The sequence below is a fragment of the Spermophilus citellus genome, assembly GCF_964194105.1.
Source record: "Spermophilus citellus genome assembly, chromosome: 5".
NCBI lineage: Eukaryota > Metazoa > Chordata > Mammalia > Rodentia > Sciuridae > Spermophilus > Spermophilus citellus.
The window spans coordinates 84,031,310-84,051,845 of record NC_138186.1 but is presented as its reverse complement, the minus strand read 5'-3'; the positions used below and the strand labels follow the sequence as shown (position 1 = coordinate 84,051,845).

The window sequence follows — 20,536 nt, the reverse complement described above, 5'->3', positions numbered from 1 at the left end:
ATATATATAAAATAATATATATGTATTATTTAGAGAATATCTATCTATATCCCTTGTGGAATATATATATATATATATATATATATATATATATATATATATATATATATGTATTTTTAAGAGAATATCTATCTATCTATCTATCTTTATATATCTATATCTATATCTATCTATCTATCCCTTATCCCTAGGTGTATATATTCTAGGAAAGTGCTTTACTACTAAGCAACCTCTTTTGCCCTATTTTCATTCCTTTTAAATATGTCAATCGTTACAAAAGATCCAATTGCCTGTAATCTATTTTGATAAAAAAAATTTGGCTTAGAAGTTAATTAGTGTGGTTGAGTTGTACCTGTTTTTCAACTTTGACCACCCGGCCGAGCATACTGAGGTCATCTGTGGTCTCATGTTCTGCCGTTATTTTCTCTCGGCTCTTCTTATCTGATGTGATTTGCCCTTTTCCAAGAATTTGATCAACACTACCAGAGAAAGAGGATATCTGATTATTTACACTGAAGATGAAGATTGTCCTAGGCCAGAGTGAAGTGTTTTCAATAGAAGAATTAAATACAAGTATCTTTAATTCATGTAAGTTGAGTGTGTTGTAGTTGATATGCCTTTTTTCTTTCCTTTTTTTTTGGTACTGGGGATTGAACCCAGGGGCCTTTACCACTGAGCCACATCCCCAACCCTTCTTAATTTTTATTTGAGACAGAGTCTCACTAAGTTGCTTATAATCTCACTAAGTTGATGAGGCTGGCCTGGAACTTGTGATCCTCCAGTCTCTGCCTCCTGAGCCACTGGGATTACAGGCATGTGCCACTGTGCCAGGCTGATGTGCTTATTTTCTTAACATGAGGTTACATATGAGATTAATTTTCTCAATATTCTGGTCCATGATGAAGTCACCTATGGGTAATTTTCTGGAGGCAAAACTGTTTTTAAACAAAGTAACTTGCTCATTTCTACCTTGGACCAGGCAGTTTCTTAATTCAACCACTTCAAAATATGAAACTATGATGATTTTGTATTATAGAACAGATTGTCCATTAAAGATTTATTGTATATCTGATATTGGATGATAAGCAGATAAGAAAGCAACAGTCTCTTTCTTTTAGAATTTGAGTGAGAGAATATACATGAGGTAGAAATTCTAGATTAGTTCTACAAATTCTGTAGCAGTTCAACTTTGTAAAAATCATCAGATAGTTTTATTAAAGGACTTGTAAGATCATGGCTGCCTAGGCAGAGATTAGAATACAATGAGTTAAAGTAATTTTCAAGGAGACTTGATCAGTCTCCTTGAAATGGGAATCACTTTCCTCTTTTTGTGGAAAGTTTGTTTTAGAATTGAATTATCAGGGATATTGACTCAATTTTCCAGTTTGCTTTGCTTGCACAGAAACATAGGCAGTGACTTCTTTCTGTTATGATATCTAATGTATTACACTATAAGCTCTGCAAGAACTGGGTCATTATTTTATTAATCACTAAATGTCCAGCATGCCTGGCAAACATAATGGGCTCAATATTTATCTGCTGAATGAATGCGCAAGTTGTGATTTCTATAATAGATCAGCAGGCATTTTACTAAAGTTCTGGTATATGATTCACTCTAAGCTAAGGTGTTCTGTGGGGACGCAAAAACCATTTAATCCTAGGTCCTTGCACTTTAAGAGCTGTTCAATCACAAATGTTGTTTTGTCTGAATATAAAGCAAGATTCTTTAAAAAACCTGAATTGACTAAATATTTGGCTTGAAGATGCCACAATCAACCACATGTGGTTGGAATTAACATGTTGAACTCATCATTCATTTCAATCATTCAATAAGAGCTCACTGGAAGAAAAACATTTATCTATCACTGTATCTGAAGGCAACGAAGAAAAGGCCCTATCTAAGTGGACAGCCAGGGGGAGTACGGTTGCAACCAAATAACAGTACAGGGGTTGAGTCTCAACTCTCTGGTCTATCACACCAAGATTATGAGTGGGCCTTTGCTCTGTATTAGACTTTAGTGCTGCAAGAGGTCAGAGAAGAGAAAGGTCTGTCTTCCTGGGCTAGATAGTTGGGTAAAGTTTAGTGAAGGAGAAAGATTAGCTTAATATTGATTGGTTTTGAAAATAACAAACCGATTGCAACATCGGCAATAATTCATACATCAGCAACATTCATTGACTTTTATTGAACACTCAGTGCCAGGGCTATTACATATATGAGTTACATGTATTAAATTGTTCACTAAGAATCACCCCAGGAGGTAAGCACTATCATTCTCTCCATTTTTACAGATGAGGAGACTGAGATGGCAGGAGGCTTTTAGTGGCTGATTTACATCTATGTTAAAAGCAAAGTAAAATCTACATTAAAACAAAAGTCCAGTTGCCCACTAAAAATAAATTAGGAATATGGAATCCAGAGGTTTTGTCTGCTAAAGAGAAGTTGCTCCCAGATGGTTTTCATGCTTGTTCCTTTACAATGAATAAGTTTTTGTTGCTTACCGTGTTTGAAGGCTTTTAATTCTACATAGCATGTCCAGGTGACCAGCAGAATATTGTTCAATGACATCTTTTACATCATATGGGCGTAATGTTTCCTTAAATTTCCGTTTGGCCACATGAAATTTCATAATTCTGTATGAACAACATATTATGTATTAATTTTCATGACTTTGCTAAAAGAAGGGACCAAAATAGTTTACTGAGAAATATAAGAAACACTGGAGGGAAAAAGTCATGCATCAAATTATTTTAAGCCCCTACAGAAATGACATATATAAGACTGAGATTACAGAGGACAATCTAAGAACATTTCTTGTCAGACACACCTTAAGAGTAGAAACAATACACTAAAAAAAAAAAAAAGTATTGTCCATTGAAACCTCAGATTAAAACTATAGTTGAAATGCAAATGTACTCTTTCCCTGGGATCCCACAAGTCCAAGATGTAACACCTAGGCTGTTCAAATGGACTTTTATATAACTACATGCATTTTTGGAACACAAATGTGTTTTGAAAACTCTTTTATTCTCCTGAAGCAATGTACACTGATGCATGGAAATTTGTGAATTTTTTTCATAAATTATTTCTGCATTATATTGCTGGATTAGCTAAGTTATTTTATGTCAAACACAACATACTTAGCAACTAAGCTTGGTATCTAAGCTTTTAAGAAGCAGAGGCCTTTTTTTTAAAAAATAGTTTTTAGTTGTCAATGGATTTTTTAAAAATTTATGTATATGTGGTGCTGAGAATGGAACCCAGTGTCTTTCACTTGCTAGGCAAGCTCTCTACCACTGAGCCACAACCCCAGCCCCAGAGGTCTTGTATTACAATGCCTCCCTCCCCTTAACAGGAGCCCCTGGTTTTGAAACAATGTTTCATCAGTAACCTCCATGGTGCTAATGATAGCTAATCTGCTTAAGATAACCAGTTACTGCAATAACTTCATAAAATTCCTGATGAAAGCAAAGAAGCATTGTCAACTTAAGTTAGCCTATGCAGTCTTGTTGCAGGAAAATGTTATATATACCTATTGGTGTTGTTCAACTATTTAAAGACTCATACACTCCTATTATCAAATTCATGGTTACCAGACTAAAATTTATTGTTCCTTGGTGAAAAGTGGAAAGATGAGGAAGATTAGAGTTTAAAAAGAAAATATCCATTACCAATCCTAAGTGACAGCTTATTTCAACTAATCTAAATTGATTTATAAGTTAAAGAGCACAAACCCTACCTTGTATTGTTAACATCAAGTTAATTATATCCCAACTATTGTCAAATCACTTATCTGTAATATTCTTACTCCCTCTCTTGACCACATTTTCTTCACCAATGTCTACTTCATTCAGGATAAGCTCTCCCCTGCCCCTGAACACACCCCAAAGACAGACAGAATTATTCAGAGAAAGTAAAAGAAATCTGTTTTAATTTAACTTTTTGATATGTAGATTTGCTTATGAATTTGTTTGCCAATTTAGGTTCCATTGGGGCACAGTTTCTGAAAATTCTACCCAAGCAATTACTATGTAAATATGTTTCCCTACACCAAAGTGTCAATTAGTATAGGCAGAAGCCTATCTTTTATCCAACAGTCAGTGCATAATAAGTTAGTTTTTTTTTTAAAACTATCACTATTCCTATTGCAGCTGTTACCATGGCTATTCTTCAACGTTGTGTGTTTGGAGTTTAGTGTAGCTCTTGACATAGCAGGAGGAAGGACGGGAACCAATACAGAAAACATCCTCTATTCTGGATCATGTTACCAACAAAACTGGGAGAAGATCTAATTGAACAGTCCAGAATCCTTCTTTGCTATTTTCAAAGTGGCTATTTGTCCCTGGGTGAGCAGGAAAGAAACTCGTCTTCATACATCCCTAGGTGGTTTTATGGTTTTAGTTAGAAAAGTGGACCCTCTGCCAAGTGAAGTGTGTTGCGTGTTTTATCTTCAGCTGTACTTGATAAGATATTCTTTTTTATTTTCTATATTTCAGGAAACTGAGATTCAAAGAATTTAAGTGACTTGCCCCTTTGCAACCAGCACGATGTAAAGCCAGGATCCGCCTCACACCCGTCTGGTTCTCGTGCCCACCTGACCTGGTTTCCCATGGTATCAACTCCAGAAAAGTAAGAAGGTGGCCTGGGACCTTCAGCAGTTCCTTCTTTCCCTCTGTGGCAGTGAAGGGACAAGTTTCAGCACAAGTCAGCATGTTCCCACTGACTGTAGCTCAGGCAATGGTGGCATGTCTGTCCAGTGGCAAGAGTGAACCCCCATTCTTCCAAACTGAATTACCCCCCCCCCCAAAAAAAAGAGGCTCACAGTTATTTCTTGGTCAGGTGTTGTGTGAGTTCTGTATGACAATGCATTTCAAAGCTGCATGTTGCTTTTCTCTTTTTTTAAATTAACATTATTATTGTTATTATTTTATTAGAGCTTATAGTTATACATAGTAGTTGGGTTCATCCTGACAAACTCAAACATGCATGGAGATTGATTTCACTTCATGATCCCCTACTCCATCCCTCCTATCTTCCCTACCCCCTCCCATTCTCTTTCTTCTACTTGACTTCCTTTTGTTCATCTATTAATCTGTTTGATTGATTCTTTACATTATCCTATCTTTCCCTTCCCCTTTCCTTTCCTTTACTCTAGCTTCCACATGTGAGAGAAAACATTTGACCTTTGTGTTTCTGAGTTTAGCTTATTTCACTTAGCATGATATTAAAAATTATTATTTTAATTATACGAATTGATGGTGTACAATGTGATGATTTTATACATGTATACAGTATGTGATGGTCAAGTCAGGATAGTTAATATTTCTGTCTCCTTAAACATTTGAAGATATTTTTGATTAACATGTAATTACTAAACATATTTATGGTGTGCCTTGTGATATTTCAGTATATGTACTGAACGAATCATGGAGATTCATATTTCTATTTTTTCATCATTGCTTTGTGATTGGAGCCTTTTAGAACCTCTCTTCTTATTCTTTGTAAAACATGTAATAGGTCATTGTAAACTTATCACCCCACTGTTCTGTAGACACGTTACTTCTATCTACTTGTGTTTGGGTATCTGTTAGCCAACTTGCATATATGTACTCCTCTCCACCCTTCCCAGCCTCCAGTAGTCACTATTATACATTCTAATTGGCTTAAGAAAAAAATATTCACATGTGAGGGAGAATGTGTGGTATCTGTCTTTCTGTGTCTAACTTATTTCACTCAGCATAATGTCCTCCAGTTCCGTTCATTTTGCTGCAAATGATGAGATATCATTCCTTTTTATGGTTGGATACTATTCCATTGTGTATATGTGTCTCATTTTCATTATCCATTCATCCATTAATGAGCATCTGAGCATCTGGGTTAATTCTGTATCTTAGCTATTGCAAATAGTATAGCAACAAACATGGTGGCTCAGGTCTCTTTGCTATGCTGATATAATTTCCTTTGAATGTATGTACCTAGAAATGGGACAGCTGTATCATATAGTAGATCTATTTTTAGTTTCTTGAGGAATGGTTCTCCTTAGCAGCTGTACTAATTTACATTCCCATCAACCTTATATGAGAATATGAGAGTTTCCTTTTCTTCACATCCTTACCAGCATTTATTATTTTTTGAATTTTTGATAATGGCCTTTCTAACTGGAGGGAAATGATATCTCACTGTGTTTTTTTGTTTGTTTGTTTAGTTTTGGTTGGTACAAGGATTGAACTCCACATCCGCAGCCCTATTTTATATTTTATTTAGACAGGATTTCACTGAATTGCTTGGCGCCTCACCATTGCTGAGGCTGGCTTTGAACTTGCAATCCTCCTGTCTAAGCTTCTTGAACCACTAGGATTACAGGCGTGGGCCACTGTACCTGGCTCATTGTGGTTTTAGACTTGCATCTCCCTGAAGGCTAATGAAGTTGAGCATTTTTACATAAATTTGTTAACTATTTGAGTTTAATTTTTTGAGAACTGTCTACTTATATTTTTAAATTGGATGATTTGATTTTTGTTATTGAGTTTTATTTATTTATTTTTTCAATACTGGGGATTGAATTCAGGGGTGTTCTACCACTGAGCTACCTCCCCAGCTCTTTTTAAATTTTATTTTGTGATAGGTCTTGTCAGTCCCAGGCTGGCTTTGAACTTGCAATCCTTCTGCCTCCTGAGTAGCTGGGATTACTGGCATGCATCATCACACATGGCTGGTATTATTTTTTTTCAATTTTATTTTATTTTTAAAATTTATCCTAATTTGTTATATATGACAGCAGAATGCATTTCAATTCATATTACATATATGTAGTGTTATTGAATTTTAAAGTTCCTAATGTATTTTGGATATATCTTACCCTTATGAGATGAAGTTTGCAAAATGCTTTTCTCTTTTTCTTTCAGAAGTACATTTGACAGACAATATTTCTCCCTCATTCATATTTTATATAGCCCTTAAATAATTTCACTTTTACTTAGACAACTTATTATTTATGTGCTAGCCACATTAATGAAAATCCATTTTATAGTTTTGATCAGTATTTATCATTTTGATCAATATTAAAAAAGAAACTGATTACCATTTATGTTATTTCAGTATAGCCATATGATGATAGTTATGTAAAGTTGATTTAAAAATTCCTAAATAGCTTACTATTTCTTACATATCATACAATTCCTCAGGAGGTACTGCTTTGTCTTATGTGCTTTATTTACAGATTTTCATACTTTATGTACCAGAATGAAATGGTGAAAACTGGATTAATAACTATCATTTCAATTCTTTGGAAAAGAGTAATATATACAGTGATGGGCTGTAGTAGGCTGGTACTTACTCCTAAGAGCTGATTCTTGAAATTGTTAGGAATTTTTATGGTTGTTAAATATAGCCAATATTAAAATTTAAATCTTATAAACTTACAGTCAAATACATTGTATTAAAAACAAAGATAATACATACTCAAAACTCACCATTTCCTAATTATTTTATTAATATTGCTCTTTTATGGTCCTTTATTGTTCCTTCCATCTTTGTATCACTGTAGTAGAAATCCTACCTAATGATATGATGCTGCACATCTCTTTTCAATTCCAGGATTAGGGATAGCCCATTGGAAGCTTGAAACCAGTGATTGTAAAAGTATTTACGGTACAGAAATTTGGCAAAGATGTAAACCAGCACTTTGTTTTCCCGGAGAGCTGGTTGGTAAGCATGTCCTAGTGCGCTGCTGAGGGCATAAGTCCATCTTACTAAGGATTAAGCTTTCTAAGATGGAGATCAAATAGGTTTTCTTAGCTGGCTGTATTGTGGGTTGAAAACAAAAACTGAAAAGAGGTTTGAGGTAAAACCAGGCTTGGTGCCATGGAGCAGTAGTCCCAGCTACTTGAGAGGCCTAGGTGGGAAAAGGAATAAGCCCAGGAATTTGAGACCAACCTGGGCAATATAGTGAGACCCTGTCTCAAAAAAAAAAAAAAAAAAAAAAAAGAGAAGTTTAAGATGAAAATTTTAACTCATAATTTTATGTTTGCAGAGGGAATGTTTAAAGACATAAATATTTTTTGAAATCAATAATTTATATAAAGAATGATGGCCCTGACATTTTACTTGTTATGTAAGGAACAACAAAGCATGTCCTAATCGTTTCCTTCATGCAAGGCAAGCACTCGACCATCTGACCTGTTATAGCCTTGGAATAAAAACTTCAAAATGTAAGTAAGACCATGTTGCTCCCTCCTAGAATCCTCTGTTGGGTTACATGACCTACTGGGTAAACATCAGATTCCTTAGCATACCCTCTAGGGATGTTCATGGAGTGGTAGTCTCTTGTCTACCTCTTTTACCTCCTCACCTTTCTCTTCTTCTTTGGAATGTAGGTTTCAGTAAGTATTTGTAGGTCCACAAAAACACCATTCAATAAATTATCACTTTATTTACTGCTTCTTCTCTCTCTTTTTATTTATTTTTTTGTGATGCTGGGGTTTGAATCCAGTGCCTTGTGCACGCAAGGCAAACACTCTACCAACTGAGTTATCTCCCCAGCCCACTTCTTTTCTTTTTTGATTTTCTTGTCATCAAAGTGCTCATTCCTCAGGGTTCTATCCTTGTATTCCACTTCAACTGCTAACTATTCCAGATTCAGCACAATCATAAGCTTCTTGATTTTTTTTTTTTTGTGTGTGTGTGCATGGTGCTGGGGATTGAACCCAGGGTCTGTGTATGTGAGGCAAGAACTCCACCAACTGAGCTATATCCCTATATCTTTCAATCATAAGCTTCTTTAGGAAGTCTTTTCCAGCTTCTCCCACTGGGGTAGATAGTCTTTCTTTGTGCCCTCAAGTGGGCTATCATGTAGTTAAATATGTGGCAGTGTATTTCACCCACTGGCATTTATTAATGTCAGGAACTGTTTGTTTGCTTTGAAGGTACTGGGGATTGAAATCAAGGGTGCTTTACCACAGAGCAACATCATAAGCCCTTTTTGTTTTTATTTTGAGACAGGGCCTCACTAAATTACTCAGGCTGGCCTCAAACTTGGGATCCTCCTGCCTCAGTCTCCCAGGCCACTGGAATTACAGGAGTGCATCACTGTGCCCTACTAGGGACTGTGTTTTTTATCCTAGCATCCTGCACAATCCCTGGCAAGTATTAGGAGTTCAGTAAATGCTAGCTGAAGAAATGAATGAGGATTTACTATTGCATAGTTGTTTAAAGCTTTTGTTCTGCGATAAGGCAGTCTTTTGTAGAAATCTAAAAAGAATGTCTTAGGTTAGATTCAAGTTCTTCAGGCACATTTCAGAAACAACATACCCTTTGACTCTCCTCCACAGGTACAAGAAGCTTCTTAAAATAAAACAAATGCTTAGATGTTTGAGAGCAGGAACATGCCTAGTGCAGAAAAATAATTTAAATAGAACTGCTTCTGAAAATCATGAAAATAATAATATTCTTTTCTCTTAGGTTGCTACTGTAATTAGGATCTCACAAAACAATTGAATCACAAACAATAAAATGTCATTATAAGGAAGTAAGGAGAAAGGCCAAAACAAGTTAAAGTTCAAGTAATGAACAAATGATATTGTAACCCAGTCAGTAGCAAATGTAAATAGAGAGCTTATATAAAGTCAGTATGGAATTAGGAAATGAACCAGTTTGGTTCCAGTGTTGAGCTCTTAATTATAATACTCATTATTGTCTTAAGAAACTTTATTGTATTAAGATGCTTTGAATATGCTAGGGTTCACATGTGGCTGGCACAAGCAGGTGCTTAATAAACCTTTGTGAAGTGAAAGGCCCGTACCATTACAATAATTAGATGGTCTGTTGTAGAGCCATCAAGAGGCTAAGGAGTGACTGACACACTCATTGGCTTCTTTTTTCACGAGGGTAAATAGCATCAACTGGTCAATAGAGAACAAAAAGCCAAACTCAGTACTGTCAAGTCTCTTTTGATGCTGTTGATAACTAAAAGGATAGGAAATCTAGAAAACCTATAAAACAAAATCGACATGCCCCTGTAGTACCACTAGAGGGTGGAAAAGATTCATCACAAACCCAAACTGTCAACTTGAAACTGAAGAACTCTGCTCATACAATTTTCTGAGTACGAAGAAATAACTAAAGTTAAACTCCGGGTAGAATATATCTATATATATACACAAACACATGTGCATTTCTAAGGAAATGTAGGTGCATTTGTTTTGCTGCCATGAGTTATAAAATCTTGCAAAAGTCTTGTTCCAGTCCTCTAAATCAGGGCAAAAACATTGCATATGAATATGCAGAGTTAAGAATGATGAGAAAACAGAAGCAGCAGTGACTGCTGCCACCACCAAACAGATGGATGGGTCCGGCCAGCAGCCAAACCATGTGCAGGGTGGAGAGGGCTCAGCCGACCGTGCACAGAAGAGGCAGTTTGATTGACTGTAAAGACAGCAGAACTTCCCAAGGTTGGCTGCTCATTGGGATCACCCAGGAAGCCTAGGTCTTACCTCCAGAAACTCTATTTGAATTAGTTCAGCATGTAGCCCAGAGATTTTTAAAATGAAAAGCATCAAGATATGCAATCATTCAGTCAAGGTTAAGAACCACTGAGGAGGAGGTGGGTCTGGGGTGGTGGTGCAGGGTATTGGGGGTGGAAAGTCTCTGCTCCCATTCAAAGAATCGATCATGACTTTTCCAGTTTGCATAAATCTTCTAAGTCACACATGTCATACTGATGGGCCAAGTGTTAACGTGCCTTGATGTCAGGCCTCTAATCAGAACCCCAAAGCTTCCTGTTTTCCGCTTCCTTGATGAGGTCTGAAGTTTCATGCAAGCAGTGAAGAAGTTCTATTAATTTTTCAAAGGATTGTTGGAAAGGGAAGGGAGTGCCAAGGTGACTGATTCATACATTCTTTCAATGCATATTCATGAGCACCTACGCTGTTGTGCTGGGCACTGGGCTAGGCTGGGAGGAGCACCAGCTCTTCTAGGAGGGAGTGGGCAGAGTTGAGGAAGCCTCCCACATGATGTCAAGGAGTACTCAGCCCCACTGAGACAACAGTTGCTGCAACTATGAATTCTGATAGGATTTGAGGGCCTCATGTACCCAGAGCCTGGAGCTGTCCATGTGAGCTCCCTGTGGCTGCTTCTCCAAGTGATGACAACCGTGTATCTGATGAGCAGGACTTGGGAATCCATCCATCCATCCATTCATTCACTCATCCACCAAACATTTATTGAGTACCTACTCTGCACTAGCCTATGTGTTAGATGGCAGGGATACTTTGATGAAGAAATAAATCTTGGAGCACTTCCAGTCTAGTGTGGATGCAGGACTGTGGGAAGCACAGGTTACCATGGGAGTGCAGGAAAGGAAGATTTGGCCCATACTGGCAGAGGTGGTAGGCAACCATTTATGGAAGAGTGAACTGTCTTTTACTAGCTCTTCACCCTCATCTCTGGGGATATTACTAAATTTCTCAAGGCTACAAAGTGGTCTTATTATGCCAGATCATATGTTTTGGGCTAGATGTTTGATTCCCCAGTCCCTCTCCTTATTTTATGTTGGCTAATTGGGCTGATTTACTTTACCAATATGCATCCATATTCTTCTCCCACTTGCAAAACTCTATCTTCTGATTTCTGACTCTTCATGAGAAATACAGTGTCTAGCTCCCTTAAAACCAAGGGTACCAGGGTTCGTTCTTTTTTTTTTTTTTTAAATAGTGTCTCATACTCAATACAGAATTTTTTTTTTTTGAGAGAGAGAGAGAGAGAGAGAGAGAGAGAGAGAGAGAGAGAGAAAGAATTTTTTAATATTTATTTTTTAGTTTTTGGTAGACACAACATATGTGGTGCTGATGATCGAACCCAGGCCGCACGAATGCCAGGTGAGCATGCTACCGCGTGAGCCACATCCCTAGCCTCCCAGGATTCATTCTTGAGATGATCTAGGGCCTTTCCATCACTGAATCTCCCCCATAAAATCTTTGTCAACTTTTAGAGATTAGTTCATGGATATTGATCATAGAACAAATTCAGCAGACAACTAGGGCTACAGAACTGGCTAATTTGGGTTACTATTAAAGGCACGTGTATGACTTTTTAGAATGTATTAATGTTGTTTTCCTGTTGATATATGAACATAATTCAAAAATACAAATTTACATTTGTGTACACAGTATTTAGATCCTGAAAACAAACTAAAGAATCATACATCCAAATCTGGGCACAGTGGTATATGCTGGTAATCCCAGCAACTCAGAAGGTTGAGGCAGGATGGCCAGTTTGAGGCCAACCTTGGCAACATAGGCCCTAAGTAACTTATCAAGACCCTATTTCAAAATGAAAAAAAAAAAAAAAGAAAAAAGGGCTGGGGTGAAGCTCAGTGGTTGAACCCCTGGTTTCAATCTCCAATCTCTCTCTCTCTTTCTCTCTCGCTCTCTCTCTAACACACACACACACACACACACACACACACACACACACACAAATAAAATAAAATAAGGCCGAAGAATCATAGTTAAGACTCCTCCAGCCTTTCTTCATCCTGGACCGAGCTGCTAGCCAGTAACTAAGGAGCCCCAGGAGTTTCTAAATCTGCTGACCAGTCTCATTTTCTTGCTTTTGGCTTTTAATAGAGACACTAGCCCCAACTCTGTAGTCTGTCTGGTGTCCTCACTGCAGGGGCAAACAGATACCCATTTATCTGATTTAGGACATTAGGACAAGTTCTGTGGCTGCACTGTTTCCACCAGTGGAAGTGGAGTTGTTATTTTCTTGATTTTTATTATGGTCCCTTATTTGCAGGCTGTATTGTAGATTTTGTTAGATTTTCTTTCAAAAGGGTAAGAGTAGTAAGACCCAAGCAAAAACTTCCAGATCCAAGCAAGTCTGTAAATGGTTAACTTTCCCACTAGGATTCTGTGGTAACTAAATTTGTGATTTTGTTCTCTTAGGAGTATCAAATCCTTCATAAACTTTAAAGTGTGAAATAAACAAGTAAATAAATAAAGTGCTCATACATCTTAGTTACTCTTAAACATTTTTGGTTATGGCAATAAATACGAGATTCATTTAAAATTATAGCCAATTGAAAGGTTAAAAATCTCAGATGTTACCAAGTGTGTTTTTCGTGGAAACAATGTAGCCTCAGAGAAAAGTGTGGTTACATGTAATTATCTTCAAAACAAAAGCAAAGTTAAATAACAATAAGTGTTGGCGAGGATGTGGGGAAAAGGGTACACTTGTACACTGCTGGTGGGACTGCAAATTGGTGAGGCCAATTTGGAAAGCAGTATGGAGATTCCTGGGAAAGCTGGGAATGGATCCACCATTTGACCCAGCTATCGCCCTTCTCGGACTATTCCCTGAGGACCTTAAAAGAGCGCACTATAGGGATACGGCCACATCAATGATTATAGCGGCACAATTCATAATAGCTAGACTGTGGAATCAACCTAGATGCCCTTCAATAGATGAATGGATAAAAAAATGTGGCATCTATACACAATGGAGTATTATGCAGCACTAAGAAATGACAAAATCATAGAATTTGCAGGGAAATGGATGGCATTAGAGCAGATTATGCTAAGTGAAGCTAGCCAATCCCTAAAAACCAAATGCCAAATGTCTTCTTTGATATAAAGAGAGCAACTAAGAACAGAATAGGAAGGAAGAGCATGAGGAAAAGACTAACAGTAAACAAAGACGAATGGGGGGAGAGAAAGGGAGAGAGAAGGGAAAGCATATGGAAATGGTAGGAGACCTTCAATGATACACAAAATTATAAGAGGTTGTGAGGGGCAAGGGGGAGGAAAAAAAGGGGAGAGAAATGAACAACAGCAGAGGAGGTAGAGAGGGAAGATGGGAGGGGAGGGGAGGGGAGGGGGGATAGTAGGAGATAGGAAAGGTAGCAGAATACAACAGTCACTAATATGCCATTATGTAAAAATGAGAGTGTGTAACAGATGTGATTCTGCAATCTGTATTTGGGGTAAAAATGGGAGTTCAAAACCCAACTGGGGGATGATCCAACATGGCCGCCGGCGAGGAAGCAGCGATTCCAATGTCTCCTCATTAACGGGATCAGAAAGACCCATTGGAACAGCGGCAGTCTACCTACTGAGGAACTTCTAGCAAAATTCCGTTAAGAGGGGACCTGCTGGGAATTGGTAGGTTTATTAGAAGTGTCAGTTTGTCCCAGACAAGTGGATCTTGGCCAGCCACGCGGGCGCGGAGGTCCAGTCCCGCAGCCACCAGCCGCTTCTGCAAGCGGCCAGTGGCCCAGAGCGGCGCTGCCCGCCCAAACCCGCAGACGGCACCCGCCATCCCGCCGTCCCGGGGAGGCCCTGCTCTCGCTCTGCGAACGGCCACCACGCCTGCCAGGCTCGTAGCCACGCGGCTGCAGCTGGCCGGCTCTACAGGCGGCCCCCCGGCGGGTGCAGAGGTACAATCCCGTGGCCACCAGCCGCTTCAGAAAGCGGCCGGCGGCCCCGAGCGGCGCGGCCCGCCCGAACCCGCAGACGGCACCCGCCATCTCACTGTCCTGGGAGGCCCTGCTCTCGCTCAGCGAACGGCCACCCCGCCCGCCCGGATCTTAGCCACGCGGCCGCAGCTGCCTGGCTCTACAGGCAGCCCCCGGCGGCCCGGCGCAGCGAGAAGTGTCCCCGCCTGGCCCAGCAGACAGCCCGTGCCCTCCCGGCTCTACTAACAGCCGCGCCAACCCGGCGAACCCCCCCTGAGACAGCGTGAAGGGAATCTAACCAACCCTTTACGAAATAGCGAACTGGGAACTAAAACCAGAGATTGTGTCAGACCAGAGACAAGCCAGTTCCACCCCTCCCTTTGGAAACTCCAGCAAGGAGCCAGGGGCCCTCCATAGCAGAGAGGGGAAGTCACCAAAGTTCGGCCAAAGAGATTCCTTCCCAGCGGAATCTACTTTAGCAGGTGTGTGACTCCCACCCACACCAGATACAAACAACCGTGAAACTTCAAAATCTCTCCGTGGTCGTGACCGTAAGGGCCAAAGGACTCTCGACCCCCAACTCCCCCTACTGCCAGTGACGAGGGCGTGACTGTAGGGGCAGAGGGAAGCAGAGAAGACTCCCCACCCCCAAATCCCCCAACCGCGAACTGAGAGGGTGTGACGGTAGGGGCGGAGGGAAACAGAGGACACTCCAGACCCCCAACTCCTCCTACCGCCAGCAGAGTGGTTGTGACTGTAGGGGCTGAGGGAAGTAGAGGGGATCCTCGACCCCCAACTCCTATTACCACCAGCAGTGACACCAATGGTCTTAGCCGCCAGATTCCGAAGGTGTGCCTACCAAAGGGGTCTGGAAAAATTAAACAATTGACTCCCAGACCACAGCTCCACAGCACTGGGGCTTAGATGAATGACAGCGAGAGTGCTCAGTAGTTAGGGAAATAGAGCACTTGGTGGGGCTGAAAGTGTAACCAAATCCTTGGGGAACTGCCTCCGGTGAGCAGGACCGGGCTGGCTGGCAGGAAGAAGGGGAGGAGGGGCCGTAGAAGTAAAACGGATCTGGACCAACAGGATTGAGAGACTCCCAGGAACCGCCTTACAGGGATTGCTGTTGACACATTGAGGGCAAAACTCAGCCCGGAGGGCACAGCTTTGCCTACGGGAAGAGAAGAAAATGGATCTCTAAGACCTAATTTTATTTCCTATTTCATTTTAATTTTTTCTCTCCCTTTTCCCTCTCTCTCTCCCCTTCTAAGGTTTACTGCTCTTTCCATTCTCCTCTATACTATCTATCTCCCTCTCCTTCTTTCTTTTCAAGAGCACCTACCTTCCCCTTCCCCCCAACTTTCATCCCAAGCATTACGTCCTCCGTTTCGAGTAACCGTCTAAATACAAATAGGTGTGCACCCTCCCCCCGCGCCTACAAGGTAGCTGGACCTGCAACCCACCAGCAGGTCAGGCCCAGCAACCTGGGAGTGGCAGAGCCGCCCCACGTGCCTGCAAGGTAGGCGCACCTGCTACCAACCAGCAGAACAGGCCCAGCGGCCTGCCGATGTGGTAGGCACAGTGCCCCAATTGGAGGAGGAGCAGAGCCCCTGCCCGCGCCTGCGCGGGAGACTTTGCAACTATACAAGAGTAATACAAATATATAGGGGGAAAATTCAACAACACAACAGTCTCAATAAGCAGAAAGAAACACGAACAGTATGAAGAGACAAGGAAAGAAAGGACCACAAGCAATGTAGGTCAACTCAACGTTAGAAGAGGTAATATCTGCAGCAGATGGAATGTCAGATAAAGAATTCAGGAGATACATGCTTCAGATGATCTGGAGTCTCAAGGAAGACATTAGACAGCAAAATCAGACAATGAAAGATTTCTTCAACAATGAAATACATAAACAAATCCAGGAAGCAAAAGATCAACTATACAGGGAGATACAGGTTATAAAAAACAAACAAACAGAAATCCTAGAAAGGCAGGAAGGAATAAACCAACTTAAAAACTCAATTGAGAATACTACCAGCAGAGTAGAACACTTAGAAGATAGAACATCAGACAATGAAGACAAAGTATTTCAACTTGAAAAGAACATAGACAGCTCAGCAAGACTGTTAAGAAACCATGAGCAGAACATCCAAGAAATATGGGATAACATTAAAAGACCAAACTTAAGAGTCATTGGGATACAGGAAGGCACAGAGCTCCAAACCAAAGGAATAAACAATCTATTCAATGAAATAATTCGAGAAAACTTCCCAGACTTGAAGAACGAGACAGAATCCCAAATCCCAGAAGCCTACAGGACGCCGAATGTGCATAATCATAAGAGATCCACACCTAGACACATTATAATGAAGATGCCCAACATACAGAATAAGGAGAGAATCTTAAAAGCTACAAGAAAAAGGAAGCAGATCACATTTAGGGGTAAACCAATCAGGATAACAGCTGATCTCTCAACACAGACTTTGAAAGCTAGAACATCCTGGAATAACATATTTCAAACACTGAAAGAAAATGGGTTCCAACCAAGAATTGTGTATCCAGCAAAATTAAGCTTCAAGATAGAAGATGAAATTAAAACCTTCCATGATAAACAAAAGTTAAAAGAATTTGCAGCTAGAAAACCATCTCTCCAAAAAATCCTCAGCAAAACATTACAGGAAGAGGAAATGGAAAATAACAATGAAAACCAACAGTGGGAGGTAGGACAGTAAAGGGGGGAAAATAATCAAAGAGGAAAACAAACCATATTCAGTAACATAAATAAACAAAAATGGCTGGAAGGATAACCCATATCTCAATAATAACCCTAAATGTTAATGGCTTAAACTCACCAATTAAGAGACACAGGCTAGTAGAATGGATCACAAAACATGACCCAACAATATGCTGCCTACAGGAGACGCATTTGATAGGAAAAGACATACATAGACTGAAGGTGAAAGGTTGGGAAAAATCATATCACTCATATGGACTTCGGAAACAAGCAGGAGTGTCCATACTCATATCTAATAAAATAGATTTCAAGCCAAAGTTAATCAAAAGGGATAAAGAGGGACACTACATACTGCTCAAGGGAACCATACACCAACAAGACATAACAATCATAAATATATATGCCCCAAACAATGGTGCAGCTATATTCATCAAACAAACTCTTCTCAAGTTCAAGAGTCTAATAGACCACCATACAATAATCATGGGAGACTTCAACACACCTCTCTCACCACTGGACAGATCTTCCAAAGAAAAGTTGAATAAGGAAACTATAGAACTCAATAACACAATTAACAACCTAGACTTAATTGACATATATAGAATATACCACCCAACATCAAGCAGTTACACTTTTTTTTCAGCAGCACATGGATCCTTCTCAAAAATAGATCATATATTATGTCACAGGGCAACTCTTAGACAATATAAAGGAGTAGAGATAATACCATGCATCTTATCTGACCATAATGGAATGAAACTGAAAATCAATGATAAAAGAAGGAAGGAAAAATCATGCATCACTTGGAGAATGAACAATAGGTTACTGAATGATCAATGGGTTATAGAAGACATTAAGGAGGAAATTAAAAAATTATTAGAGATAAATGAAAACACAGACACAACATATCAGAATCTATGGGACATATTGAAAGCAGTTCTAAGAGGAAAATTCATTGCATGGAGCTCATTCCTTAAAAAAAGAAAAAACCAACAAATAAATGATCTCATACTTCATCTCAAAATCCTAGAAAAAGAAGAGAAAAATAACAGCAAAAGTAGTAGAAGGCAAGAAATAATTAAAATCAGAGCTGAAATTAATGAAATAGAAACAAAAGAAACAATTGAAAAAATTGATAAAACTAAAAGTTGGTTCTTTGAAAAAATAAATAAGATCGACAGACCCTTAGCCATGCTACCGAAGAGAAGAAGAGAGAGAACTCAAATTACTAGCATACAGGATGAAAAAGGCAATATCACAACAGACACTTCAGAAATACAGAAGATAATCAGAAATTATTTTGAATCCTTATACTCCAATAAAATAGAAGATAGTGAAGGCATCGATAAATTTCTTAAATCATATGATCTGCCCAGATTGAGACAGGAGGATATAGACAACCTAAACAGACCAATATCAATTGAGGAAATAGAAGAAACCCTCAAAAGATTACCAACTAAGAAAAGCCCAGGACCGGATGGGTATACAGCAGACTTTTACAAAACCTTTAAAGAGGAACTAATACCAATACTTTTCAAGCTATTTCAGGAAATAGAAAAAGAGGGAGAACTTCCAAATTCATTCTACGAGGCCAACATCACACTGATTCTTAAACCAGACAAAGATACTTCAAAAAAATAAAACTACAGACCTATATCTCTAATGAACCTAGACGCAAAAATCCTCAATAAAATTCTGGCGAATCGGATACAAAATCATATCAAAAAAATTGTACACCATGATCAAGTAGGATTCATCCCTGGGATGCAAGGCTGGTTCAATATACGGAAATCAATAAATGTTATCCACCACATCAAGAGACTTAAAAATAAGAACCATATGATCATCTCGATAGATGCGGAAAAAGCATTCGACAAAGTACAGCATCCCTTTTTGTTCAAAACTCTCAAAAAAATAGGGATAACAGGAACATACCTCAACATTATAAAAGCAATCTACGCTAAGCCCCAGGCTAGCATCATTCTGAATTGAGAAAAATTGAAGGCATTCCCTCTAAAATCTGGAACAAGACAGGGATGCCCTCTCTCACCACTTCTGTTCAACATAGTTCTCGAAACACTGGCCAGAGCAATTAGACAGACGAAAGAAATTAAAGGCATAAAAATAGGAAAAGAAGAACTTAAACTATCACTATTTGCAGATGACATGATTCTATACCTAGCAGACCCAAAAGGGTCTACAAAGAAACTATTAGAGCTAATAAATGAATTCAGCAAAGTGGCAGGATATAAAATCAACACGCATAAATCAAAGGCATTCCTGTATATCAGCGACAAACCCTCTGAAATGGAAATGAGGACAACCACTCCATTCACAATATCCTCAAAAGTAATAAAATACTTGGGAATCAACCTAACAAAAGAGGTAAAAGACTTATACAATGAAAACTACAGAACCCTAAAGAGAGAAATTGAAGAAGATCTTAGAAGATGGAAAAATATACCCTGTTCATGGATAGGCAGAACTAACATCATCAAAATGGCGATATTACCAAAAGTTCTCTATAGGTTTAATGCAATGCCAATCAAAATCCCAACGGCATTTCTTGTAGAAATAGAGAAAGCAATCATGAAATTCATATGGAAAAATAAAAGACCCAGAATAGCAAAAACAATGCTAAGCAGGAAGGGTGAATCAGGTGGTATAGTGATACCAGACTTCAAACTATACTACAGAGCAATAGTAACAAAAACAGCATGGTATTGGTACCAAAACAGGCGGGTGGACCAATGGTACAGAATAGAGGACACAGAAAACAACCCACAAAACTACAACTTTCTTATCTTTGATAAAGGGGCTAAAAGCATGCAATGGAGGAAGGATAGCATCTTCAACAAATGGTGCTGGGAAAACTGGAAATCCATATGCAACAAAATGAAACTGAATCCCTTTCTCTCGCCATGCACAAAAGTTAACTCAAAATGGATCAAGGAGCTTGATATCAAACCAGAGACAAGGCATCTGATAGAAGAAAAAGTTGGCTACGACCTAAATACTGTGGGATCGGGCTCCAAATTCCTCAATAGGACACCCATAGCACAAGAATTAATATCTAGAATCAACAAATGGGAGTTGCTCAAACTAAAAAGTTTTTTCTCAGCAAAAGAAATAATAAGAGATGTAAATAGGGAACCTACATCCTGGGAACAAATCTTTACTCCTCACACTTCAGATAGAGCCCTAATATCCAGAGTATATAAAGAACTCAAAAAATTAGACAATAAGATAACAAATAACCCAATCAACAAATGGGCCAAGGACCTAAACAGACACTTCTCAGAGGAGGACATACAATCAATCAACAAGTACATGAAAAAATGCTCAC

General features: G+C 39.1%; 2 protein-coding genes across 6 annotated transcripts in view; both read right to left on the bottom strand.

Moving 5' to 3' along the window:
* The window catches only part of KCNQ5 (potassium voltage-gated channel subfamily Q member 5), a 551,365-nt gene that overhangs the window by 5,491 nt on the left and 525,338 nt on the right, over positions 1–20,536 (bottom strand). For all 5 annotated transcript variants that reach the window (XM_081293796.1, XM_081293795.1, XM_081293798.1 and 2 more), the window contains 2 exons: positions 2,503–2,634; positions 353–479 (listed from right to left, as the gene is read on the bottom strand). In XM_081293796.1, coding sequence (XP_081149922.1) covers positions 353–479; positions 2,503–2,634 — 259 coding nt within the window. The remainder of the gene's footprint in view (positions 1–352; positions 480–2,502; positions 2,635–20,536) is intronic.
* On the bottom strand, positions 14,073–14,681 carry LOC308648787 (uncharacterized protein). The gene is made up of 2 exons (XM_081293800.1): positions 14,567–14,681; positions 14,073–14,522 (listed from the first exon to the last, which is right to left on the bottom strand). Exon 2 carries the CDS (start codon positions 14,520–14,522, stop codon positions 14,133–14,135), a length of 390 nt encoding a protein of 129 aa, XP_081149926.1. The 5' UTR covers positions 14,567–14,681; the 3' UTR covers positions 14,073–14,132.

What these genes read in the sequence shown, in the direction of transcription:
- LOC308648787 (XM_081293800.1), bottom strand. Translation starts at nt 14,522, where the DNA reads ATGGCGGGTGCCGTCTGCGGGTTCGGGCGGGCCGCGCCGCTCGGGGCC.